The sequence below is a fragment of the Rhinolophus hipposideros genome (assembly GCF_964194185.1).
Source record: "Rhinolophus hipposideros genome assembly, chromosome: 24".
Classification (NCBI taxonomy): Eukaryota; Metazoa; Chordata; class Mammalia; order Chiroptera; family Rhinolophidae; genus Rhinolophus; species Rhinolophus hipposideros.
The window spans coordinates 4,308,911-4,335,782 of NC_138070.1; the positions used below are offsets into that span (position 1 = coordinate 4,308,911).

Consider the following 26,872-nt stretch of genomic DNA (forward strand, 5'->3'; position numbering starts at 1 on the left):
TAAATTGTGACAATGCCAGAGATTCTGTTGTCTCTGTTGTCCTGAATTTATTTTGAAACTTGAGCACTTGGGGGCAGTCTAGAGTATGTACTTTTCTAATTTCTTCTTGAGAATAATTGAACATAACTTGATTTCTAATGTGAGTCCAAAAGGTTAGCACTTGTTTGTGAATTTGATTTGTTTTTTTATTTGCTTGTTTTTGGTCTATCCAGATCCTTTACCCATGAATTTGATTTGTTCTTTTATACTTAGTAAATGCTTTTCTCCTGCAGTTCTCATTTGAATTAACTCATGAATTAAATGTAATTTCCTGGATTTTTAGAACAGTGTGTTTGGGCTGACTCTCTTGTTTGGGGTTTGAGGGTAGGTGAAGAAATAACTCGAGAAGCCAAAAAAGCGCGAAAAGTAGGTGGCCTTACTGGTAGCAGTTCTGATGATAGTGGAAGCGAATCTGATGCCTCTGACAATGAAGAAAGTGACTATGGGAGCTCTAAAAACATGAGTTCTGGAGATGATGATGACTTCAACCCATTTAGAGATGAGTCTAGTGAAGATGACGAAGATGGTGAGTTCCTCAGTATGTTAGCTATACACTAAAGGATGGTCGCTTCTCTGTATTTTAAATGGGGTATTGTATTAAAACCTTTTTTCCCTGTGAAGTACAAATCATACAGATTCTAATCTTGGGTTGGTGGGGAGTGCCAAGCTTGTGTGTCATCCAGAGGTTTATCTCATTTCTGTGAGACGATGACCTCAATTTTGTGCAGTTATTTTTAACCTCAAACCATGGAATTACACTCCATGGATGTACTGGACCATTGTTTCCAAGTTATCAGTTAATACAAAAAAAAAAAAAATTTGAGGGTTTTGTTTTTCAAGATTCTGGACTTATTTTAACAAATGGTTTGACACTTACCTTGCCTTAACTTTTCAGATCCCTGGTTAATCAGAAAAGACCACAAGAAAAACAAAGATAAAAAAAGGAAGAAAAGTATAGATCCAGATTCTATTCAAAGTGCCTTATTAGCATCAGGTCTTGGATCAAAACGACCTAGTTTTTCATCTACACCAGTTATTTCGCCTGCTCCTAATAGTGCACCAGGTATCCATATGAAAGCTTGCTTTGTCTGTGAAATGTACTTTTGAACAAAACCAATATTTAAACTTTGTACTGATTTTTAACGAATGTACTTTATCTAGCTAACAGTAACACCAACAGTAACAATAGCCTTATAACAAGTCAGGATGCTGTGGAAAGGGCCCAGCAGATGAAGAAAGACCTACTTGATAAACTAGAAAAATTAGCTGAAGACCTCCCTCCTAATACCCTGGATGAACTTATTGATGAACTTGGTGGCCCTGAGAACGTAGCTGAGGTAAATATGACGACTTGATCAGGGCCGTGTGTCTTCTTGGTAGCTTTTTGCCGCTTTTAAAACCATGTAGAATAAGTGGTATTTTGGGTATCATCACATAATAATCTAATTTTCTCTCTTAAACATCTTAGAACTCTTGTTCTGCTCTGGTTCTCATCTAAGAGCCAGTGAGTTCTTCCCCCTCGTATGTGAATGTCTGCCCTAAGACACTGATCTCTTTTATTGTACCTGTCAGGCAGCCTCCTCTTCCATCTCACACCAGGTCTCTAATGAAGGAGTCCCGAGTACCTTGGTAAGGTACCTTAATTGTAAGTGACACTGTTTTCGCTTTGCAGATGACTGGCCGCAAGGGGAGGGTTGTAAGCAATGATGATGGAAGCATATCTTACGAGTCAAGATCTGAACTTGATGTGCCTGTGGAGATACTAAATATCACAGAAAAGCAAAGATTTATGGATGGAGATAAGGTATGTGACTCTGGGATGCTTTTCAATGACAAGAATATTGCCCATATATTTAGACATTTAGATTAATTTTTAAAAGGTTTGTTTTCTTTTAATATAAAGTATGTCTGTTGAATGATGTTATTCTATATTTTTTAGTAATTATACATAATCCCCAAACATTTTGCACATTTTATTTTGTCATAAATTGAATGTAATAACTGTTTTGTGTTGTACACAGAATTAGATGTGGCTCTTGATAACTTTGGAGGCTTTTGAAATCTTTAGTCAGAATATAAAAATACTGTGTTCTCTCATGTCATCTTAGAGGCCCCACATGTAATGCTGCACTCTGGTGTCAGTCCAGTTTTGAATTTAGAAATATACTAAATGTGCCCAGATTAGTAGTATCCTTTGGTTTTGCTTCTCTTTTTTTGCTACTCTATGTTATATTAGGATGCTTTACTCTGAATGACTTGGTGGCTTGAACTTGCATATCAGACCACTGGAGAGAGCTTGGTTGCCTCCAGCGGCTGTTCCTTTCTATAGGCTCGCACTGTTAAATAAACTTTGTCAGTTTTAAGATTCTCAGATCAGTTTTTCCTCTATCTAGTGGGAATTGCTATAAGTATTTGCTGATGAGATTGCTAAAAAAATTGGTAGCACCACACAGCCTCATGTCTTAATCTAAAAGGGATAGAATAAAATCTCATCTCTTTACCCACATTTTGCATTATATTCCAATGATTTTTTTCTGCTTTGCAATTAGAAAATAGGTGATAGCTACCACTATCAAAGTGGTCTTTAAATATATTTAAAAGCTCATGTTACATATTTTAAAGATCGTAGGTAGTATTAGTTATTTTATGTACTTACTTCATGGATTTAGGCCCATATGCATTAGGAATTGTATTAGCTGTAATCAGTTTTGGCCGTTAAGTACAGATGATCCAGAACAATATTGACATAAACAAGTTTTGGAAGTTTGTGTTCCCATGTAGACATCTCCCGTGTACCTCTGTCCATGAGTAGGTAGACCACGGCTGGTATGGCCCCTTGAAGAGCAGGCCTCTTCTGTCTTGTTCCTTTAATATGTGAACCTCCATTTGCCAGTCACCTCCATATAAAACAGCTCTTTCAGATTCATCTGTTATACTTCTACAGTTCAGCCGACAGAGAAGAGAGGAGATGGGCATGTTCTCAATTTTTAAGGACTTTTCCTGGATGTTGTTCACATCACCTACAGCCTGCTGGCTGGAGTGTGCCCACTCTTAGCCGCAAGGAAACTGGGAAATGTAATCTTGATTCTGGGCAGCCATGTACCCAGCTAAAGAGAGGGGTCTGTAACTTAAGAAGAAGAGGAGAATAGGTATTGGTGGACCACCAGTAGCCTGCTTTTAAGGACTTTATTTAGGTTTCTTCCCTGCTTCTCTTTCTGCAAAGATGACCTTTTTTTTCTTGTTACATTTTACGCAGAATATTGCTATCATCTCAGAAGCTGCCAGCTCAGGTATTTCATTACAAGCAGATCGGAGAGCTAAAAATCAAAGGCGACGAGTTCATATGACTTTGGAATTACCCTGGAGTGCTGATAGAGCAATTCAACAATTTGGTAAGTTTTTATACTGACTTGCACCTAATAGATAGCTAAGAATCATTGGGGAAGTATGTGCACATCAAACTCTGTATTTAATCTCAGACTTCTTAAAAACGCAACATCTATAGATTTTGGAGGTGTTTGTGTATTGCATACACATTTAAAATAGAGAGTACGTCCTGAGTTCACACCTATTTTAAAAGCTGTAAAAGATGTGCAGTGAGGTTTCTGGGGGGTTTGTATCATGATGTCCAAGCACAGGGCTCCTGAGCAGTGTCGTTATACACCTTTAGGATGTACACGGTCCGTGTCAGGACACCTGCTGCTTCCCGTCCTTTTGAATCTTCAGTGGCTTCACTGAGGGCACACGGCGCCTCCCTTCCGTCTTTATGTCCCTGTTGCGTGGTGATTTTAAAAAACAATTTTGGGAGCATCCAGAGCAGCTCTGCCTCAGCAACATTGTAGTTGAGCAAATGGGTGCCGATGATAGTACGTTTATCATTAACAGTTTATGGCTTCTGCCCCTTGTAAGGCGGGAATCGTTCTGAATATGGGTGTCATTCAAGTCAGTGTTTTGATTTTGTACCTTTTGGGGAGTTACGATAACTGTTACATTCTTTAATTTTTCCTCTTGTTTCAGAGTTTCTGGATACCAGCTTAGTGTTAAATGCTAGGAATAGATCTCAGAATACTGTATGTAGTGAACATGATCTTGTTTTTTTAAATGTCATTACAGGACGAACACATAGGTCAAACCAAGTTACTGCTCCCGAATATGTCTTTCTGATTTCTGAATTGGCAGGAGAACAAAGATTTGCATCTATTGTTGCTAAGAGACTTGAGAGTTTGGTAAGTGAGTTGTGTAGATATGTGTAAAAGGTATGTTAGTATGTTACCTGCCTCTGGTCCTTGATTGGAAATTTTATGTTTTACTAGGGGGCACTCACACATGGTGACAGAAGAGCAACAGAATCTAGAGATCTGAGCAGGTTCAACTTTGACAATAAGGTACATTTCAGTATATCTGAAAACTTGTGACAGTGTCTCTAATGACAATAAGGTACATTTCAGTATCTCTGAAAACTTGTGATAGTGTCTCTAATGAACAAAAGAAAATGATTATGATTAAAACTGCCTCGTTTTACGGCTTTGCTATAAAATCATGGTTTCCTGTAAGACAGGATTCCACATATCAGTTAGATCTTTAGTGATCAACTCTGCAGTGTAATCATCTTTTCATTCCTATTGGAAAAATAGGAATATAATACATACTTGTGAATGAATTGAGTGTGAGTTCCCAGAAGTAAAGGAAGTTATTTGTTTTTATTGAATGTCTGCTGTGTGTAAAGGTATAAACAAGGCGCTGTGCAGATAAAATATAAAGATAATTTAGTCCTGCTATTTTTGAATCTTTGGTACAATAATAGTTTTTGTAGTGTTCAGTTGATCATGTTATTGAAGAGTATCCAAATGCTGAAAGTGGTTAATTTTCTTTTTCATTACAGTATGGAAGAAATGCTTTAGAAATTGTCATGAAGTCCATTGTAAACCTAGATTCTCCTATGGTATCACCACCTCCAGACTATCCTGGAGAATTCTTTAAAGGTACCTTTTTAAAATCATCATAACAAGGAAAATGAGTACCGACAAGGAGGCACTAAAACCTGTTCTGACATGGCTGTTGTTTTTAGTTTTCTTTGGACACAAATTGCATAAAGTTTAGAAATTGAAGGTTAATTTATTAAATTTCATTCAAATGAAGTGCTTTTGCTCTTGACATAGTTTATTTTTTGTTACTACTAGATTAAGAGAAGAAAATGGTTTTGTTTGATTAATTTAAAATCACTATGCCAAATAGCTCTTAAAATTTAATTTTCAAAAAGTTAAAGTACCTAGGAAATAATCTTATGTAGGTCGGTGGGGGTGGAGATAAAACAGAATTGGCCATGTGTTAAGAGTTGTTAAAATTAGGTGATGAGTACATGTGTGGTTATAGAATACTCTCTTTACATTTGTATGTGTTTGGAAATTTCCATATTAAAAAAAGAAAGTTCTGGGGCAGCCGGTTAGCTCAGTTGGTTAGAGCACTGTGCTCTTAACAATAAGGTTGCCGGTTCGATCCCCACATGGGCTACTGTGAGCTGTGCCCTTTACGTCTAGATTGAAATAACTACTTGACTTGGAGCTGATGTGTCCTGGAAAAACACAACTAAATAAATGTTTAAAAAAAGAAAGAAAGTTCTAGGTAGTGTTACAGAAATCCTTAGGCCTATCTTGTAAATCTGTACATTTTTACCCCATAAATGTAAGTAGTCTAGATGATTTTAGTACCTCGTTCAGGAAACTGTGAAAATATTTTGAAAAATAAATAGATGTAAGATATTTGAAATATTATCATTTTAGGGTTAGCATTTTTCACTAGAAAGTCCTTTGTTCAAGTTGAACCAATGTTTAGGGTGCAGATAATCACTGATGGCATATAACAAAACAAAAAAGCAATGAAGCCTTGGCCCTGTTTGTGCTCTCTCTCTCTCTCTCTCTCTCTCTTTCTCTCTCTCTCTCTCTCTCCTCGTCATTGGAAGGAGTGTCAAAAATGACTCCTCAATTTATTTCTAATTTTCAAAAATTACATGTTGCTTAATAATTGTAAATAATGGAAACAATTGAAAAGTATGTAACGAAGAGTCGATACTCTCCCCTTAACTCCCACCTTCCTTTCCCAGCTGCCAAGGTCACAGATGTTGACAGTCTGAACAGTGGCAGCCTTCCAACATCTTTTCTCTACAGTCACCTAAAAGACCTTTTCTTTTAAATTTCGTTAATATTACTTGCAATGTATTTTTCTCACTTAACACATCACAGACATCCCTTACAAGTTAGTATCTATAGCACTAACACATTTCCGTCCCCCCTCCTCCCGCCTCCTCCCTCCCTCCTCCTTTCGTCTTCCGGCTCCCCACTCTGTTTCAAGCCTTTGTTTCTCAGTCTGGTTGTGTAGGACACAGCTCCCTGGCCCACGCTGGTCTTAGGAGCCTTGCACTCCACCCCCCGCCCCATGCCCCCCCCCCCCCCGCTGAGACAGTCGGTTGCCAGTGGTCAGGCCACTCGCAGGAGCTCACGGCAGCTCTCCCGTTCACGATGGCCTCCAGCCACCCGTAGCAGCCCATGCCAAACTCCAGCTGCTCATGGCAGCCCAGCTCCAGGGAGAGCCGCTGTTCACAATCTTAGCTGTAGAGGGCGCAACTCACTGGCCCATGTGGGAATCCAACCTGCGACCTCGACGTTATGAGCACAGCGTTCCAACCACCTGAGCCTCCAGGCTGTTCCTACATTTTTTAATATGTTGCATAGTATTCTACAGCTAGCTTATATAAATTTCTTCAGCCATTCCCTTACTGGTCAGTTGGTGTCCTGATTTTGCCATTATAAACAGTGCTGAATTAATACAGCTATCCTTTTATACAGGTAATTTCTCCTCATAGGGTGGGTTACCAAAAGGAGTTTTTGCAGTAGAGATCTTTGGCTACACAGTTGTCACCCACAGAATCTAAACCATTTGAGCACATAGCAGAGTGCTAGCTGATTAAATGAATGTGTAAATAGAATTATCGTCACACTTCCTCTTGACCCTTTTCTCTTACTTCCTTATTTTGTAAGTGGGTTCGAGCCTGGACACCAATATTTTTTAAAAGCTCCATAAACTGTCCTCTTAGGAACACAATTCAGAACATGTTGACTGTTATACATGTTGCTTTTTTTTTTTTACATCACCTTGTTGATACTGATAAGGGAAGGAAGCATGATTATATTCTTATTTACATACTTAAGGTAGTAGTCTGTTCCATGTTAAAATTGTGCCGATTCTGTGGGTGGACAACTGATCTCCACTGCCAAAGATTGCTGTTGGAAAGATAAGATTACTTTAATGAAATAATAAAATACAGTGTGGGAGCTGAGTACTGTAGAGTTTTGGGGTGCCTAAAGACCTGTGGGGACTGGGTTCCATTTAATTCAGCTAATAGGAATGATGATAGGCCGTATCTTAATGCTAGAACTTGATCTAGTTTGATTAGTCTGGTAACAGTTCATTGAGTCATTTGGGCGATGGGTTTCTTATAAGTTTCTTTTCTTACAGATGTTCGACAAGGACTGATAGGAGTTGGCCTGATCAATGTAGAAGATCGCTCAGGAATTCTTACTCTGGATAAAGGTGATGGTGCATAACTGCTGCCGTATCATTAAAGTTCATTTTGTTGTTGATGCTTTTGTCAACTTGGGTTTTCATAATATGATAAACTGTCAGGCTTTTAAAAAACACTGAAGCCGGGACTGGAGCTTAGACCTGGGTTATCTCCCAAAGCTCCATGGTAGTCTAGTCTAATTGTGCCACCCAAGCTGGGCTTCCCTGACTGTTGGCACTTCCTTTACTAGTTAGGACTTAGCGCTGGTCAAATACATATATGGAGGCGGAAGGAGATTTGACTTTGGGTGAAGAACACACAATGCAATATACAGATGATGTATTTAGAATGGCACACTTAAAATCTATGTAATTTTATTAACCAATGTCACCCCGATAAATGTAATACAATTTTTAAAAGACTTAATGTTGGAGAACAAACATTATCATATATTGAATTGTGTTGTTTTAGTAAGTGAAGTTGAAGAAGATGCAGAAATTCCATTTGGCAAACATCTTTCGAGCATGTAACATGGCAGTGCTAGTTACTGAAGGTAGAAATGGTTGTCATAGCCATTCTGGGAACAGTGCCGGAGATGTTGCAGCAGACATTAGAGGGGAAAGTGAGGTTTGAACTAAGCTTAGATGAATTAACTTTTAATTGCCATTTGAATGTATTAAGTCTTTCATGTAATCTTGTCATTGCAGACTATAACAACATAGGAAAGTTCTTGAACAGAATTTTGGGCATGGAGGTGCATCAACAGAACGCATTGTTTCAGTATTTTGCAGACACACTTACTGCAGTTGTTCAAAATGCCAAAAAAAATGGAAGATATGATATGGGAATCTTAGGTAAATGGGAAAGTATTTTAAATGTCATGTTTATTCCTGATAAAATGTTCTTTTTGCATTTATATGTTGCTTTTTCTTGTTCAAGATCTTGGTTCTGGAGATGAGAAAGTGAGGAAAAGTGATGTTAAGAAGTTTCTGACTCCAGGATATTCAACCTCTGGTCATGTAGAGTTATATACGGTAAGTTTGCAAAATGTGACATCCACGTGTGACACCCTGTGATAGGCACTCACAGAAGTGAGTTTAATTTCACTGTTACTGTTTCCTTTATAGATCAGTGTGGAGAGGGGGATGTCCTGGGAGGAAGCTACCAGGATTTGGGCTGAGCTGACAGGACCCGACGATGGCTTTTACTTGTCACTGCAAGTAAGACGTGTTTCCTTGAAACTGTTCACTGTGCAGATACGTGTTTTCATTGCCAGCATTGTAATTCTGTTTGCTTTGTGCTGATTTTCCAATTACATTTAGCTTTCTGTTTTGGTGATTTATCGTTGTAATTGTGGGTTTGTCCATTTATGTAAATTTTCATTTAATATATTTGATGGATGTTATTAGATGCAATTTTTGAAATATTACATGTTCTTAGTAATTTGAAGATTTTTTTTCATAATATTGTGACCTTAACTCCGACTAATTCTTTATATCTTAAATATTTGTTTTTCAGTTATTAGTGTAACTGCATTTTTTAAATTAGTATTTGCCTGTGGACAGAGCTAAGGAAGGGGAAATGTATGTATGTTTGTACAAACATACTTACATATAGACATACACACGTGCACTCAAATATATACTTACATTCATATACGGCACAGGTTTTTTTGTTTTTCAAATTTTTCATTGGGGAACGGTGTGTGTTTTTCCCCAGGACATATCAGCTCCATGTCATGTGGTCGCCCTCAATCTAGTTGTAGAGGGCGCAGCTCAACTCCAGGTCACGTTGTTGTTTCTCAGTCTAGTTCTTCTGGAGGAAGCAGCTCACTGGCCCAGGTGGGAATCGAACCGGCCACCTTGGTGTTAATGAGCATTGCACTCTAACCACTGAACCAACTGACTGCCCCGTAGTGTCTTGAATTCATATTTATTTGTCCTGTTCAAGACTGGAGTTTTTATCTCATCTCTTCTCTGATATTTAGTTGTGTCTTCTTTCTTTTGCACTAATAATCCTTATTGTCCAGGGCACACAGGATGATAAAATATCAATACTACAACCCAATATTCCTGAATTGGTGTTAATTTTTTTAATTAACTTTTTTTGCATATCCTACCCCCATTTTCTCATCTTTTTTTTTTTTTTTTTAATTGGGGAATGTTGGGGAACAGTGTGTTTCTCTAGGACCCATCAGTTCCAAGTCATTGTCCTTCAATCTAGTTGTGGAACGTGCGGCTCATCTCCACGTCCAGTCGCCGTTTTCAATCTTAGTTACAGAGGGGGCACAGCCCACCATCCCATGCGGGAATTGAATTGGCAACCTTGTTGAGACCTCACGCTCTAACCAGCTGAGCCATCCGGCCGCCCCTCCGGGAGCTCAGTGGCAGCTTATTATCTTCAATCTAGTTGTGGAGGCGCAGCTCACAGGCCCATGTGGGAATCAAACCAGCAACCCTCTTGTTCAGAGCTCGCGCTCTAACCAACTGAGCCATCTGGCCACCCCCCATTCTCCCATCTTAAAAAAAAATTAGTTCAACTATTTCTGCATTGTCATCATATGGCAATTATGTAGTATACTCTTCTTTTAACCCTTCTTTAATCTTAGTTCTTTGGGTGATTCATTCATTTTTAATGCTCACCACTCACTCACTAGTCCTTAGGTTAACGTCTACATAGTCATTTTGTTTGCCGGAAACCTGTTCTGTAGTAGGGCCCTTAAGAAGGGCTGATGGGAACATTACTCCCTGAAGTTGGGCATGCCGCCACATTTGTGCCTTTGTACTTGAAAGACAGATTTACTATACATGAAATCTTTAGTTCACATTTCCTTTGCTGAAGTTTATCTCAAATATACTACTGTTTATTCTCCTGAGATAAAGAGTCGCTGTCAAAGTTTGATGGTGCTCCAGTTTTCTTTCTGTTTTTGTTCTTTTTTGCATACATGCCCAAAGGGTTCTCTCTTTTTAAAGTTTGGTTACTTTATTAGAGTATATGCTGGCATTAGTTATGATAGGTCATTCTCAGGTATGTGATACGCTCTTTCAATGTGTTGTTTCACATCTTTTTATTTCAGAAAGTTTTCTGAATTATTTTTATTCACAAAGTTTTTAGTATTCCCTTGAATTTCTCCTTTAATCTACTGTCTTTATGAATTTGCATATCTAGGAACTTCACATAAGTGGAGTCAAAATATTTGTCCTTTTGTATGTGGCTTCTTAGCACAGTGATTTCAGGATTCATCTGTGTTGTAGGGTGTGTCAGCGCTTCATGCCTTTTTGTGACTGAATAATGTTCCATTGTGAGTGAGTGTATGTTTTGCTTTTTATTTGCACATATTTATACAATGACCAACTGTAAACGAAGACCTGGTTCACTATGTAAGTGCGTAAAGTAGAGCATATGTGATGGTGCCACAGGCGGGAGGAGACCATAAGTAAGCTGTCTAGGGTGGGAGCACTAAACATTTGGTATCAAGAGTCAGACAGTAAATGTTTGAGGTTTTACAGGCCATGTATGGTCTCTGCTTTGTGTTTTTTTTCGTCGCCCTCCCATTGTTCTTCATTTTAGGAGACTCAGGCCAGATTTGGTTTATAGGCCTGGCTTCCTAGTCCCTAATCCAAGGGCAAAGCTCTCCAGCCGCCTCTGGCTTCTAGTTGGTTTTTTATTTTTGTTTTATTTTTGAAAATCTTACTAAGATAATTATAGATTCACATGAGTTTTAATAAATAATACACAGAAATCCTTGTACACCAGTTTCCCCAACAGTAACATTTTACAAAACTATAGTATGGTATCATAGCCAGGGTATCGATAAGATTTTATTCACGTAGGGTATTGGGTATTGTTTTTCATTTGAAATTGTTGCCAGAATTTAAACAATGGTCGAATTTGATGAAATGCTGATCCCCAACTTTCTTAAGAGATAGGATGTGGTAACATTGGCCCTTTGTTACTTCTCTCAGGTGGTGGATGTGAGGGCTGATGTCCGTAGAAGGGGCATTGTTCCAGGAAGGTGCCACTGTTTGTCTTTGAACCTGTACAACAATAAGCAAACATATACTTCACACTGTCTTTCACATGTTAACAACATGAGGAAAGCCATGTCCTCTAGAGTGCTATTTTATAATTATTGTGAATTAACCGGACACTGCCAAGTCAGATCGTGCTGTTACTTGCTTGAAACGCTATGCAGTCAGTGTAAGTTGACTGAGTATTTTACATCAACTGATAAAAAATTCAAAATGTAATTTTCACCATAACCATCCTTTAATAGACTTTGCAGAATTATATAAACAATGTTTCAAATCATTTGAGCAAGTAAAAGACAAAGGCTCTTTAATATCCATGAAGAGAAAAATAACGTATTGTCTTTTTTTAAATCAGTGTAAGAATTCCCTTACCATAAAAATTCAGTACCTCAGCAAAATACTCATTTTGCAGAGGAGCTGGGAAAACGTCTTTACTTTGAAACTTCTTTTTCCTTTAGTTTCTCTCCAGAGATTATTGCTTAGGAATTGTTTACCACTCTTTAAAGAAGATATGTTAATTTACGATCTTTTCCTTGAATTAAATGGGGCTTTTTATAACTCTTTGCTCTGATTTCTCTCATGAGTCCAACTTAAAAAATTTTTTTAAATATATGTCAGATCTGTTATTTGTCTACTACATCCTTTTCTTTCTACATATGTAATTATGTATTTTTTGTTCAACATTTTGGCTTTCCTTTGTCATAGCTTTACTATTTACAGATCACTTTGTTATGTGATAAAATCTCTTTTCGCCCTTATGGCAACCATAGGGGTAGGTAGGTAGCACAGATGGATTAGATGAATGTGGAGGACGGTGGGTGATTAACCTCATTATCTTGGACGTTACATTTCATTGTAACTTAAAGGAAAGTAACTTTTTTAATAGCATTTTATTGTGAAAAATTTTAAACATCCAGTAGAGGTAAAACAATTTTCCTGTGAAGATCTTTCATGCCTGCTACCTTGATTGCTACCTGACATATCTTGGAGGCTGTCTGGGCCCTGAGTTAGGTACATGGATTAGAATATGCAAAATTGTGTCCTGGACATTTGTGCTTTAAAGCTTACTCAGCACAGTTTTCTAAAGAATATCTTGGCCCTCAGCCTGTCTTTAGCATTACCTCAGGATTAAGGTCCGCTAGGCTTCATTTTGGTGAGACCTTGTTCAGCTCAGTTAACACAGCAGTTGTCATTCTTTCTCTTAGCTATGTGTTCTCATACTTGTGTTTCAAAGGATTGTATGTGCTGTTGTGATGGTACAAGAAAACAAGCATGTCTTAAAGTATGCAGTTTCGAATCTTTATGTTTTCTCACTTTTTTTTTAATAGATAAGGAACAACAAGAAAACTGCCATCTTAGTTAAAGAAGTGAATCCCAAAAAGAAGCTTTTCTTAGTTTATAGACCAAATACTGGGAAACAGCTCAAATTAGAGATTTATGCTGATCTGAAAAAGAAATATAAGAAGGTATTTTTTCATTTGTACACTATGCTATTTGTAAATACCTAGAGCTTTGTTTATATGTAAAATTATTTTGTTAATTTTTCCTGTTTGCTTATTGGAAAATTGTTTTCAAAAAGAATTTTATCAAGTTTTGTTACATTAATATCCTAATCTTAATGTTATCTACCATTAAGAAACTTATAAGGTGGTTATTTGAAATTGCTTGTGTTCTCAGAAAGGAAGTTTCCAGCGCTGACTAAAAAAGTCAGAATTTTTTAAATAAAGAATAGATAGATGTGCAATACAAATTCCTTCTCACCAAGTCTTGGTTCTATTATGAAGCTGTGTTTATACTTTGAGATGATTTCTAGAAAAACAGTGAAAGACCGTGTTTTTCCTAACACTACTAGTTATTTTAGTTAGTATTACCTTGTACCACGATTCTCCTAGCCATTGTCACTTGGAAACAGTTAATTATAAGCCAGCTATTTGAAAAATTTGTTTCACAGGAGGGACCTCACGGCAGAACTTGACATGTGGCTCTCAGATGCAGCCAGTAACCAGGGCCGGATTTTCTGTGTAGAGATGATCTTAAGTTGTCTTTAGGGACCAGATAAGGCAATCAGTTTGTTTAAAACAATTCAGTTTCAATAGAATTTGTTTTATTTTCACAGGTAGTCTCGGATGACGCCCTGGTTCACTGGTTAGATCAGTATAATTCATCTGCGGACACTTGTACTCATGCTTATTGGTTAGTATTTTCATACTTCTCACCATGTTTTCCAAAGTGAAATCAAGATTGAATTAAACATGGCTTTACTCTTTAGCGATCTGTCCCTCTGAGACCATGAACAGATTACCTGTTGTAAGGTGTGGTTCCTTCAGTCAGAAGTACTTGTTGGAGGTGTGTGGACTCCTCTTGTTTATGTGTCCTCTGCTGTTCACTGAGGCTTTGTGACTTCCGAACAACTAATGTCTGGTAGCCTGGACTTAACTACCGCTCTCAGTGGTGACGCTTTTTCTGCCTCCTCTCCTTCCCTCCCTCCCTTTATTTTTCCTTCCTCTTTTTCTCTCTTTTAAGCTTCCCTGGTGTCTCAACTCAGTTTTGCTTTCTTTTTGTTTTTTAATTTATTGGGGTGACAAGTGTTAGTAAAATTACATAGATTTCAGGTGTACAATTCTGTATTACAACATCTGTAAATCCTTTTGTGTGTTCACCACCCAGAATCAGTTCTCCTTCCATCACTATATATTTGATCATCTCAGATTTTTAAGGCTGGGAACTTGGAGGAGACCCCAGAGATGCCTCCAGTAGCTCACAGCACCAGAAGGTTGAGCCCCGAGCTGATCCTGTGCTGCCACTCAGCTAGCCAGAGGCGTGCTCTTCATGGCATATGTCCTAGCCTTACAGTGTCTATTTCGGGGTCTGGGAGAGGGTATTGTGATACTCTGCAGGTCTGAATGCTTTTCAGTGTGCTCTTACCCATTAACTAGTTACTGGGGTATCGACGCACTTTATGAAAAGGGATATGAACTATAGATCACTTTTAGCTGGAGTTTTTTCTTTTTTTTAGACACATGGGCAGATAAATTTGCTTTGATATGTGCAGTGTTTTTTGTTTGTTTTCATTTTGAGTAAATTAATGCTGTTGCAAATTAACTTAGGAAAAGCCTTTAAGATAAACTATTTTAAAATTTAGCCTACAGAAGTCCTCTTTAAAACATTTGCTTTGGGTTTTATTAAGAAAAGTGCCCTAATACTGTGTATTCATCCTGAATTCATACTGGAGAGATATTTTATTGACAAATTATGAAAATAATTTTAACCATGAAATTTTGATATGTCTTCCTTTTTCACAGTTTTTGATAAATTTACATATGTCTTTTCTGTTTGTTTTCTGAGGCATTTCCCACTTACGTGATTTAGAACAATATATTGGTGGTTTAATACTAAAGAAATAACTGACAGTATTTATAAGCTAGCATTAATACAGTAAACTAATGGATATTAAAATGACATGCTTAAGTGGATATCAAAATCAGTAAATCAGCCCTTTTACACGAAGTCAAGCCCTAGAAATAACTGTAATTTAAAAAAATCAGTAGTTGTACCTTACATTGGAAAGGGTAATTCAGTATGTCAAAGGGATTGTAGTCTAAGAAACTGTCAGTAAATGCAAATGATGCTAGCGCGTTTTCCGCTTTAAATTTGGGTAGACCTTATGAGAGCCTTTTATGTATGTGTCTACGTACATAAATATTTTCCCCATCTTTCCTAGGCGTGGAAATTGCAAAAAAGCAAGCTTGGGTTTAGTTTGTGAAATAGGTCTTCGTTGCCGCACATATTATGTACTTTGTGGCTCGGTACTGAGTGTCTGGACGAAAGTCGAGGGTGTTCTAGCGTCTGTCAGTGGCACAAATGTGAAAATGCAGATAGTTCGGCTGAGAACAGAGGACGGACAGCGGATTGTAGGTGAGTTTAATTTTGTTTTGGTTTGAGCTCTGGGACAAACTCAGATCCCGTTTTTTTCTTGTTTTGCTTCTTACATCTTAGAATCTTAACATCTATTCTAGTGGTGGGGTGGAGCTTGCTTTGTATGTTCTTAAAAGGTTAAACAGAAGTCAAGCCTCTGAATGGACATGGATGGTTCTGCTGAAGTTCTGATGTGGCCTTATAGTTTATGCAGCTCTCGCTCCCCTCCCCTTCCACATTGTTGCCATCTTTACAGGCTCCTGGGCATCCAGACTAAGGTCAGCCTCTACCCAGGATTCTCAGAAGTCTGCCATTTTACATTTATTGAGCCAGATTGACACTAGAACTCAAAGCCATCATGCCCAGAGGTGGACTGGAGTCCTCATGGAGCAGGGCCAGCTGTGCCCACCACTCGTTCAGTTGCAGGTTTCCTGGGAGCCACCCAGTGGCTGCGCTTTCTCTATCACTTTGTCTTTGTTTCATTTGCAACAGCCTTCCTCTGTCATGGGCCAAAGCCAACTCGTCGACATTTTTTTGACCCTGAAGTATTTCTGGTTGTACGTTTTCATTTGGATTAGTTGCCAACACTAAAAAATCAAAAGCGTGGATTTCATCTGCTTCTTAAAAATACCCAAACAGCAGCCCCTCTGGAGCCCTATTCCCACATGAAGGTGCCTAAAGCTCTCTAACCAGGGCATGCACTGTCCACTTTGCTCCCATCTGCCCTCTAACATGTGCCTGCTTCATAGTTCCTGCTTCAGTAAGCATTGGCGTGTGCAGCACTGCTCTGTAGTCTTTGGGGTGCATTAGTCCTTGCCAGAGAAGGTGGTGTTTGCGCATGTCTGTGGACTGCAGAAGACAGTAGATAGGAAGGTACTGTAGTTGACCTTCTGTTTCTCCACCAAGAAAATGGTGTGACATGAAGACACGTGCATATGCTCAGGGATCTGTGGGTAACGCGGCTGAGGAATCTTGTGAAAGGGCCATTTCAGTTATTAGGTATTCATTTCGTTTTTGTGTGGAGTCTGGTTCATTACACTTAATATTATGTTTCATTTAGGGTTGGCAGTGAAGTGTAAAGTACTGTATGGTTTCTCCTGGAAGCACCCTTTATAAATTCTTGTTTCTATTGCAGGTTTAATCATTCCCGCAAATTGTGTGTCTCCTCTTGTAAATCTCCTGTCAACTTCAGACCAGTCTCAACAGCTTGCGGTCCAACAGAAGCAGCTCTGGCAGCAGCGTCACCCCCAAAGCATCGCCAACTTGAGCAACGCATAAGAACAGACAGGTTTCAACATGGATGTATCTGAACTGCTGTTGAAGCATATCATTTGCATAAAATTCAGGGACAGTTTCCAAAGAATTATAATTGTTTTCAGTTGTGCTCTCTAGTTAATTTTTTGGGGAATAAGGACAAACCTGGAATAGATAGCAGAACTGAAAATCAGCAGTGCCGATGGTGGTACATGTCTTTCCTTTTGCTTTTCCCATGGTACTTCCCATATGCTTCTACTTTGGGTGAGCAGAGGGGTGTATGCGTGTGTGTGTCTGTCTGTCTGTCTTTCTGTGAGTTTGTTAAAGGCTATGAACCACACTTGGTTTAAAAATGCTTGGAACTTCCCAAACCGGCTTTACTTTGTTACACATTGCTCAGGGGTAATGCGGTCCGTCCATGCCACTGCTGTGGGAGGTGCCCGGATGCATGTGTTTCGAGTCTATAAATAGAGAAAATATATATTGGTTTCTTTTTCCAACTTATTAAACACTAGGTTTATTAAAGCATGAAATGAAAGGTTGCATATCATGCATTCAGGTTCTTTTCTAGCTTTTGTTCTGACAGTGCATGTCTTTGAAAGCATGCGTAAACAAGATTAACACGGAAGTCCAGTAACAGAGAGAAACGTTTGTAGATGTATAGCATTGGTTATTGCATTTTTATAATGTTTATACCTGGGTATTGCTTCTGACCCTGTGAACCCCCCCCCCCCAATTCTCCCTGCCCCAGGTTTCTTGTCAAGGTAATGAGTACAAACTTTTTTTGTGTGTGATAAAAACTCTTCAAAGTTAATTTTAATGTATTAATAGTATTCCTAATGAGTGCTGCAAAAATGGCTACAAGCCTGCTCTTCTCAAAATTACATTTTCCTTAACTTAAAGGTAGTTTTAGGAAGAAGTACAAATCGGCTCCCATCTTGCAAAGTTTTTTTTGTTTTTTTTTTTTTACTTCATTATCTTAATTTGCTTTGTCACTCATAAAAAAGGAAACCGTACTTGAGTTGTAAACTAGACAATGAGGAAACACTTGAGGCTTCTGCTGTATGTTTATTTCTTGTTATTATTGTTACCCAGTAACTTGAATATTGTTTAATGTGTTGTAAGACATTGTAGAGTTTATCTCAAGCTGTTAACAATGGTAATGTACAAATGTGAATAGACACTTATCTATAATATGGGTAAGTTTTGTTTCGCCTATAATAGATGTTTTATAAAACAAGTGAGGGGACAATTGGTCTTTTTGTTTCCTTTTTTTCCCCTTTTCCTTTTTTTTTTTTTTGCTTGCACAGGTTGCACTATTGAAAAATTGAGATTGTATAAACCTGGTCAAAAGCTGCAAGATAGCACAATCTTGTAGACGTCAAATAAAAAGTTACTACTACCCTAACCAGAAGTGGACTCTTGTTTAGGCCCTCACCCCCTTCAGAAGTAGCCCGTGACGGGGACTCTCTCAGCATTCCAGTAGCCTTATGTTGTGGCTTCAGACCTACTCCTCCAAAGTGAGGTGTTGAGGAAATGATAGTACTTCCGCATGTTTCTCAAGTTGAATTGTTCTCCTCTGTTACTTTTTAAACTTCTCTCAGAATCAGGTGAGATGTATGTTAAGTGATCGAAAGCTGGGGCTTTCGTTCTTTGTTTCATTAAGCCTGAGTTTGGTTATGTCCATTTTAGTTGTGTCAGGTTTACCATAAGTTTTCTTTCTTTGGATTTATTTATTCTTGATGCCTCAGAGGACAAAATGAGAATGATTTCTGTTCTTTGGTGTATTTTGCCCAGTGGATGCAACTTTTATCTTCAGTCTGGTCCTTCTCTCTCAGGCAGTGATTCATATGAATATCAACCAACGTCCCTTATTAGGGCTGCTTGACCCAGCTGGCAGCCAAGAGCAGAATTTTCTACCTGCAGTGAAACGTCCCAGGCCTTTTTCTTTTTCAAGTCAGTGGCCCAGTCAGCTTCCTTCAGCAGACTGAGGGGAAGTAGAGCTGGGGACGGGAAGCATATCAAACCTGCCCTCTCCGGTGAGACAGGCAGTGTTGGGGAAGACAGACTCTCAGGCGTTGGCTCAACTTTCCTTTTTTTTGAGGGGGTGTGTGGGGCGTGTCTGGGTTTTTTTAGCCAGGTATGGTTTTTCCCAGGCAGCATCATTGTGAGGATTCATTAGCATGCAATTAGATGACCCCACAATTCATGATGTAATGTTTGCTCTTGGAATAGCTATGTTGATACAAAGGGGCATATGTATGTTTTGTTCTTTAGAGAACAGCTTTGTTTTGCTTTTTAAAAATAAGGTCCAGAAATAAGGCCTCTGAAAACTCTCAAAGAGGACCTCAAAAGGGCGTCCAATGTAAATGGATGGGGAGCTGAGGTGCCGCACGCCTCTGCCCTCCATGGGCATGCGACACCAGGGCCTGGAGGACATAGGACCTCACACTGTGCCCTTGTCTAGGTCAGCAAGTTCAGGATGGCCAGCATGGGGAGCCCCAGCATGCAAGGTCCTCTCTGTCCAAAAACCCAGTCCTAGCAGCTAACTCTCCAACACAGGCCCATGTATTTCAGGATCTGAATGCCACATCAGAACCCAGGGGCCCTGTGGAACCTGACGGGAGTCCGTTTGGCCTCTGCAATGCCTTTTCTCCCTTTCTAGCAATATGACTCTGAGCACAAAGATTTGATTGTAAATCATGTTAGTGTTTTCAGAGTTTACAGTGTCGATTATACTGAAAACCACTTCCCAAGTCCACAGCTGCTCAGATGGTATCTCGAGGAGAATTAGTGTTCCCCTAATTTAGCAACCTCCGTACTATAAGGTCTCTATCTGCAGTATAGTGGACTTATCCAGATACTATCAATGGTGTGAATTCCTGAAAGTATTAAAGTATTTCTTTAAACACAACTTGATCAAAAAGTAAATATCTTAAGCAGTTTTTCCCTTTTTGCTGCTAAATTGCAGATACACTCTCCAATATCTTTTCTTTATACCTGTATATAAATTAGCAAGAACCTGCATCCAAAGCAATGTAGGAGTGTGTGTATGTATATATATTTATTCCAGTCCAATTAATTAGCATTTCAGAAACCTTTATGAGTTGCTACAGTAAGCCTTTTATTTTTATTTTGCTTCATATGTAAAGGTAAAAGTTGTAGATTACCAAGCTCCAAGGAGTTTAGAGGCAGTTTTCTGCCTGGAGCCCTTGGGCTTTCATTTGCTAATCTCTGTATGATGCTATTGGAACAACTTCCAGCAGGTTTGACAAGAAAGGGTACCAGGCCAGCATTTATAGTTGTGTAATGGGGGTCTTTCCCCCTGCCCCTCCACTTTCCAGTTTAGCATGAAGGAAAAAAGCAATACATTAGAAATGATTGATGCGTTTCAATTTCTGAAAGTAGGAGCAGAGACATAGTCTTTTCCCTTTGGGTCCTTTTTTTGATAATGATATTAAGAGAGGAAGGTCCCTATCTAAATACTCTCATTTTTGAAATGTACCTGAGTGATATTTGATGGTTTCTAAGAATGGTGCTACATAAGGGTCACTGTTAGGCTGGCCATGCAGTTAACACATGTTTGGTTAGTTCAGGCATCCCAGTGGCAATGGCAGCCACTGAGATGATGGCATTTGACTGTCCTGTGTGTAGGGTCTCCTTGGCCAACAGCACACTCTTGCACACACACTGTGTGCTCACTTGGCCGCTGGAGTGCAGCACGCTGTGCCTGTCTGCATGGCTACTACAGTTGCAGCAAAAACCATTTGCAAAAATCCCTAATTGGCTGCCAATGTCTAATACAAATGCGGTCTCTTCGGGACTGTAAGTGAGGGAAACTCATCTAGATACCTGCATCTCAAGCGAGCTAGTCCTTTTTTTCTGAGTACTTGAGGTGAAATCCAAAACCCACCTTCTAATTTCATACTGTACTTATATACATATGTACATAAATGTGTATATAGAGAAATGTTGACTTGTTTTGAATTCTGACTGTAAATATTTCTTGTAAATTGAGATCCCCACCAACTCGTTTTTCCCTTTTCCCTCCTCCTTTCAATCCTATTTATTCTTTTCTTCACTTCCCATATGGGGCATCTTAACTTTTTTTTTTTTAATGTAGAAAAGTATGAAAACTTCTTAGTTGAATTTGTTCATATATTTGAGAATTCAGTTTTGCATCTTTGCTATAGAATTCCAGTGTCTGTTTTGTGTTAATGTTTTCCAACATGCCTGATTGTGTTTTGCATTTTTATTACAGATTTTTACTGTGTGCAATGCATTGTATTGGGAGGGGATGTCCTTGAGTGCAATTTCTGATGCTGCCATTATATGATTATTTCTGTTCATTTCTGTTGCTCTTTCGAAGCTATAGTGAGCCTGATGTTTTCACATAAAAACAAAACTCTTCCCAAGACTTCCTTTAAGCTCCTAACTTCTTCAGTGCATTAGTGATCAAACTTAGCTCTTCAGTAAACCCGTCTTGTTCCTACCTTTGCAGCGTTTCAGACCTGCACCAAATTCTGCATCTGCACGGCTGTCCAGCTGAGAGGGAAATCTTGTCGATATGAACAGTGATTTAGGACCTGCTGCTGCTGCAAATTTTCTGCGTTGCTCTGAGAAGCCAGGCCTGTACTTTTAACCTACAAATAATAATCAGAAGTTTATTTTGCAATGAGCACGGGTAATCTGCTGCTGCTTTCACCTGTTAAGGAGATTTAGCGCAGACGGGGAGATAGGCCTAACCATGATGGTGTCCATGCTGACCGGTGGCATTAGCGTACTTTAAAGAACACTTGTCCTCCCAGAGAGTAGTGCAGCTGATGTGGAGACTTCCACGGGCCATCAGCTCACAGGTGGATTCTGTGCTGAGGGTGAAACCGGCAGTTAACCGTGGAAGTAGTGGCCTGCACGACCCCTGAGCTGCTTTCACCATCGCTGGGCTATTGAATTATCTGGACTGACTCAGCCTTAAGCCTTGAAGCTGAGCGGGTTAAGGCATTCTTAACGATGAGTGTTGCCAGTAGGGAAGATCCAAGGTGGCTCCCAAAAATGACGGCCGCCATCACCCGTCCGGGAGGTAAACGCTGGGCTTCTACTACTTACAGATTTTGCACCTTTAAGATGTTCTTCTTCCAGAACTTTCAGGGACGATTGCCACGAGCATTTCTTGGGTCTTTCATTCACGAACACATTTCATTCATTACAATTGAACTTGGTAGACTTTTTGAAAATTTCAAAGTTGTCTGTGTTTGGGTAAGTCTTGGAACCTTATTTGGCATGAAATCGGGCCTGCCCGAGATTAGCTCCAGGATAGGTTCCTGTTCAACCCGCCTTGCCCGGCTTTCTTCCTGGGCCCCTTGGGCTGGTAGGACTGCAGTTTGCAGCAGCAGCCATGTCCTCTGCAGCGATGTGGCAGGGCACAGGTGAACTCAGACTGTCCCTTGAGTGCAGAGTCAAGCAAGGCACGCAGCCTGGGAAAGTCGGTTTTTTCTGATTCTTGCAATTCTGGCCTTCTGAGTTGAAAGTTAATCTGTAGGCCCCTTAAGCGAGAACTCCTGCTTTTCCACTTTCCTGTCCTGAGGGCCTTTCTTGCTATGACAGTATTTGTGGCACTGAAGAGGATACAGAAGCTTGCGCCTTCTTTCTGACTTCCACTTTCTGGGGCAGAGAGCTTTTTCTCTATGTAGCACATTGCAGTCTCACCACCATCAGAAAAAACCATCCTGTTCATGGTTTATACTGAATTTGCAAACTACTGATATTATTTTTCAATAACCACTTGTATCTCGCATCAACCATGAGAGGTGGGAAGAGGTACATGGTATCTCTGCAATAAAACTTCTGCCAGGTTCTACCTCTGCTGAGCAAAGGGTACTTTTATACGTAGGTGTAGACCTTCCTCCCTTATAACTGACTCGGTGCGTCTTGAGACAACACGATGGAGTCCAAAGACCGTTTGAAACAAAGGTGGATGTAAACTCTTTTGGCTGTTCTTATTTCCTTTTCTTAATTCTCCCTTTTGATACTGCTCCTCTGTTTTGAATGTCCGTCAGTGTCTGAAGGGTACGCACTGTTCTGATGACACTGCTGCATTCAGCCTTCCATGGTAACCCAGGACCAAGTGTCCAGAAACGATTGTTCCCACCATTTCGATATGTAACTTTAAAAATGGGGTCTCATGCAATACAAATGTATTGGGCTGCACTTAGCGAGGTTTACCCTTGCAAGTAAAAACGATCAACCGTGAAGCATAACAAATTCTGTATTTAGTTAACTGTGTTTTTTGGTTTTTGTTTTTTCTTTCTTTCTTTTTTTTTTTTTTTTGTAAGATTCTTAAATAAATGAAACCGGCTAATCTGCTGCTTCTCTCTTTGTGTTTTCTTTGTCTGGGATCTAAGTGGTCTCAGTGCCACCACACTCACCTAGATAGTGGCTTTTGTGTTGACGTACGTCAAGTGCATTATAGGAGCCTCTCTGCGTGTGGATGAGATGGAACCCAGCACTCATTAGAGCAGAAAACGTACTCAGCTTCCATTAGCACTGGGCCTGGGCTCGGGTCCTGCCTCTTGCCACTGCTGCTGACACTCAGGTCACCAAGTGCCCTCCTTGAAAGGGGCCACAGAACAAGGAGAGCCATGTGTGCTGCGGGACTTGGGTACAAGGCTTCCTGTTTCAAAGCCATTTCTGGTGGTGAGGAACCATCCAGCCTGTGAGTCTAAGGTTTGAAGTCTCTGCTCATGAAGAAAGAAACCAGTGCAGGCAACGGGCGTGGACTGTTGAGCGCTTACGAGTGCTGTGTGCCCGTCCTGGGGCGCTTCCTGTATTTGTCTGCAGTCCTCAGTCCTCTCGTTCGCAGGTGAGGGTGCTTTGCTCAGAAGCTATGAAAGGCCTGTTAGTTTCTAATGTTTGTGGACTCGGGACCTGTGTTTAATACTCATTTAGCAGGAAGTGTTTTAAGTATTGGGCCACATGCAGTCCCCGGGAATGATTCCTCTTGGGTAGTGAGTTACTCTAGCATCAGAGACTAAACAAGCGAGGTGGTCCTGGGAATGAAAACATCAGGAACAGCACCACTGGCCGGCCTGAGGGTGGGGGCCCCAGGAAGTGATGGACCCTTTTGCTGGCACCTGATTGCCTGCAAGCTGGGCTGGATGGAGAGGAGTGTGACTATGTCACCCTGGGACTGAGCTCTGGGCTCAATGACAGAATAACGATTGGCCAGCAAGTCCAGTCAGTTCCTTGCACTGACCTGGGAAGCTAGAGGGTTTGGGGATGAATGAGAGGGAAGACATCTCGGAAAGGAGGATGGTTTGGTGCCCAGTGACTAGATCCCTTTGCCCCACATGTGAGCACCCTCGCTCTCACTTTAGAGATGAGCTGGGCGCACAGGTCTGCAGTGCGTGACCCCACGGGTGTTCAGGTCTGCTCCCTCCACACCTGAAGAAAGGCAGTGGGAGGGCTGCGGGAGGGCGGATGGAGTGACCGATGGAGGTTTTTAAAAGTTTGGAATATGGCTTGTTTGGGAGTCTTCTCTCTGGGCTTTGAAATGCTCCAGAGAATCATTCTATTTGTAGTTTGCAATGCTTAAGGGAATTGAATCGAATGTGTAAAGGGTATTAATGTTTAGGGGAATTTAATCTGTCAAATACATACGATCATGGAACATTAGTTGAAGAACAAGTGAAAGGGAGTGTTTTACATTTTAACTAAAATCTTAACTAAAATATTTGTAAGTTGAGCCTGAAGACTGAAAGGAAATGTAGTTTTTAAATGTATAACCTTAACAAATAGAGTATTAATTTGAATAAGAAATGAGAGACCCGACTTCATGTAGACCTTCCACATCCTAGCTGAGTTTTTTGTCTAGTTTGTTGTGACCTTGCTTCCCTTCCATGTTTTCTCTGTACTCAAGTCCGGCTCTCAGCCTTGCCATGTGGTCCCCTGGGTCCCCACACCATTGACCTTTGGGCCGGGCCATTTTTTGGAGGCGGGGGTTGTCCTGGGCAGTGTAGGATGTTTAGCAACATTCCTGGCCTCCACCCACTAGATGCCAGCAGTACACTGCGCTTGCCCCTCTTTGGGACAACCCAAACCCAAAAGACATTGCCAAATACCCACGGAGGGGCAAAATCGCCCCTGGCTGAGAACCACTGCCCTAGGCAAATGAGTCCCAAAGAGGCAAAAAGCTGGTGATCTGTGCACGCGCACGAGTTTGTGTGTGTCACACAGAGGATGTGGCCCAGAAACGAGGAGGCACTACCCCTGAGGTACGGAAAAGACAAATGTTAACTGGCTGGAGGTTTGGAGTATGTGCCATACAATTTCCATAAGTATGAATATTTATCAGCTAGTCATTTGAGAGCATGATGTAAAGAAGCCATCTGTGGAGGCCTTTCTGGAGAGAAAGGAGGCTAAAAGAAATGTGCAAAATGCTTATTTTTAGAGTCCAGTTCTCAGCAAGTTGGCTTTCTCCTCTGAAAGCTGCCCACTCTGGGCGTCGAGTGCATTGTTGGGTTAGGAGAGGCAAGTGCCCTGCTGTTGGTTCCAAATCATCGTTGTCTAGTTAAGGATTACCAGCAAGTATGCAAAGGGAAGATGGCTAGGTAGGTCTGGAATACTTCATTTTTACCTTTTTGGGTGGGTTGTTTGCTTGAATTAGTAACACGGGCACATGACAGACATCAACAGGCAGATGAGAACATACAGTAAACACTTTTCTCTCTGCTCCTACCACTCGACCCCCATCCTTCTTTCCAAGGCAGTCATTCTTGCCAGTTTCTTCAGTTTCCTTTCTTGGGGAACTTTAGAGGGTAAATTTTTTGAATATCACAAAAAATCTCTAGCTTCTGCTGTTTACTTTTGGTTCAAGGCAAGATTCGTTTTCACAAAGATTTATGTGTGAGCCCTTTAATTACTGGAGAAATCCAAACGAATAAGTTACTCCTTGTAGGAAATTGGTTTCTGCAACAGCGAGAATATTCAGTAGAAAGGCTAAGTGTTGTGTGAAGATAGACACTGGTTAGAGCAGTAAGAGGCCCCCCAGAACCCCATTTCATCTCTAGTCCTCCATGAGATGATACTATACTCTCAATTTCTGCATTACTTCTGGGTTTCTGTTTAGTCTGTTCTCACGTTTGTGTGAGTGTGTGTGCGTGTGTGTGTGTGTGTGTGTGTGTGTGTGTGTGTGTGTCTTGTTCAGAGGTATTGATATTAAAAATCGGTGTATTATGTTCCCAAATATTTGCAGGTCCCATTTTTGGTGTTCCGTTCTACCCAGAGGGAATCGGGCTTAAGAAACATACACTCTTGTGCTCGGAAACGGATTGTTAAACGATGGCCCATGGGTTGGTCCTGTCCACCACCTGGTTTTAAATGACTGCAAGCTAACAAGAGTTTTTATTTTCTTAAATGATTGAAAAAAATAAAAGAATGTTTTGTAACATGAGACTTACATGAAATTCAAAGTTCAGGGTTCATACCTAAAGTTTTATTTAAGGAACCTGGTCACTGCACATTCTTTTAGGTATCATCAAAGCTGCTTAAGCATGACGAGGGCAGAGGTGCGTGGTTGGAGACCATATGGCCTGCAAAGCCTGAAATAGTTACCATCTGACCCTTTCCCAGGAAAACCTTTGCTGGCTCCAGGTCTCAAAACCGGAGTCATGGCAGAAACCTAGCTGAAAACTAATAAATTTGGGAGCAGACCTCTGATCAAAACCCAGCGTCATAGCCTGGTTTACTGTCCTGCGTATGTAACCGCCCTGGAGTCACACTCACTGTGACAGGCTCGTTGTGACACTTCACCCACATCTTGTCTGGCTGTCAGACTGTTGGGTCCAGCCACCTCCTTAACTAGTTTCTTAAGTCAGTCAGTGGTCTCCAGTCTTTTTTGGTCACATTATCCAATAAAAATGCACAACATTTTGGAGCATTCCTTCACTAGGGTTAAATTGCATGTGTGCTACTGTGCTGAGACATACACAGTAAATCCCACGTCAACAGAATTCTAATATTCCCTGACTCCTACGAGTCACCCTTCTTACCACCTGGGGCAGGTGCACCCCATTTTGGA

General features: G+C 40.3%; 1 protein-coding gene across 5 annotated transcripts in view; it reads left to right on the forward strand.

Annotated features, from left to right (window-relative positions):
- Positions 1-18,209, forward strand: part of SBNO1 (strawberry notch homolog 1) — a 45,046-nt gene extending 26,837 nt beyond the window's left edge. For 4 of the 5 annotated variants that reach the window (XM_081036712.1, XM_081036714.1, XM_081036715.1 and 1 more), the window contains exons 17-32: positions 368-565; positions 935-1,102; positions 1,201-1,376; positions 1,712-1,843; positions 3,296-3,431; positions 4,153-4,265; positions 4,353-4,424; positions 4,922-5,021; positions 7,552-7,626; positions 8,305-8,451; positions 8,537-8,631; positions 8,725-8,817; positions 12,957-13,094; positions 13,745-13,821; positions 15,350-15,543; positions 16,679-18,209. In XM_081036712.1, the coding sequence (XP_080892838.1) occupies positions 368-565; positions 935-1,102; positions 1,201-1,376; positions 1,712-1,843; positions 3,296-3,431; positions 4,153-4,265; positions 4,353-4,424; positions 4,922-5,021; positions 7,552-7,626; positions 8,305-8,451; positions 8,537-8,631; positions 8,725-8,817; positions 12,957-13,094; positions 13,745-13,821; positions 15,350-15,543; positions 16,679-16,821 (2,057 nt within the window). In that variant the 3' untranslated portion in view covers positions 16,822-18,209. The remainder of the gene's footprint in view (positions 1-367; positions 566-934; positions 1,103-1,200; positions 1,377-1,711; positions 1,844-3,295; positions 3,432-4,152; positions 4,266-4,352; positions 4,425-4,921; positions 5,022-7,551; positions 7,627-8,304; positions 8,452-8,536; positions 8,632-8,724; positions 8,818-12,956; positions 13,095-13,744; positions 13,822-15,349; positions 15,544-16,678) is intronic. The other variant, XM_081036713.1, reaches the window with a different exon arrangement.
- Positions 18,210-26,872: the final 8,663 nt, after the last annotated feature.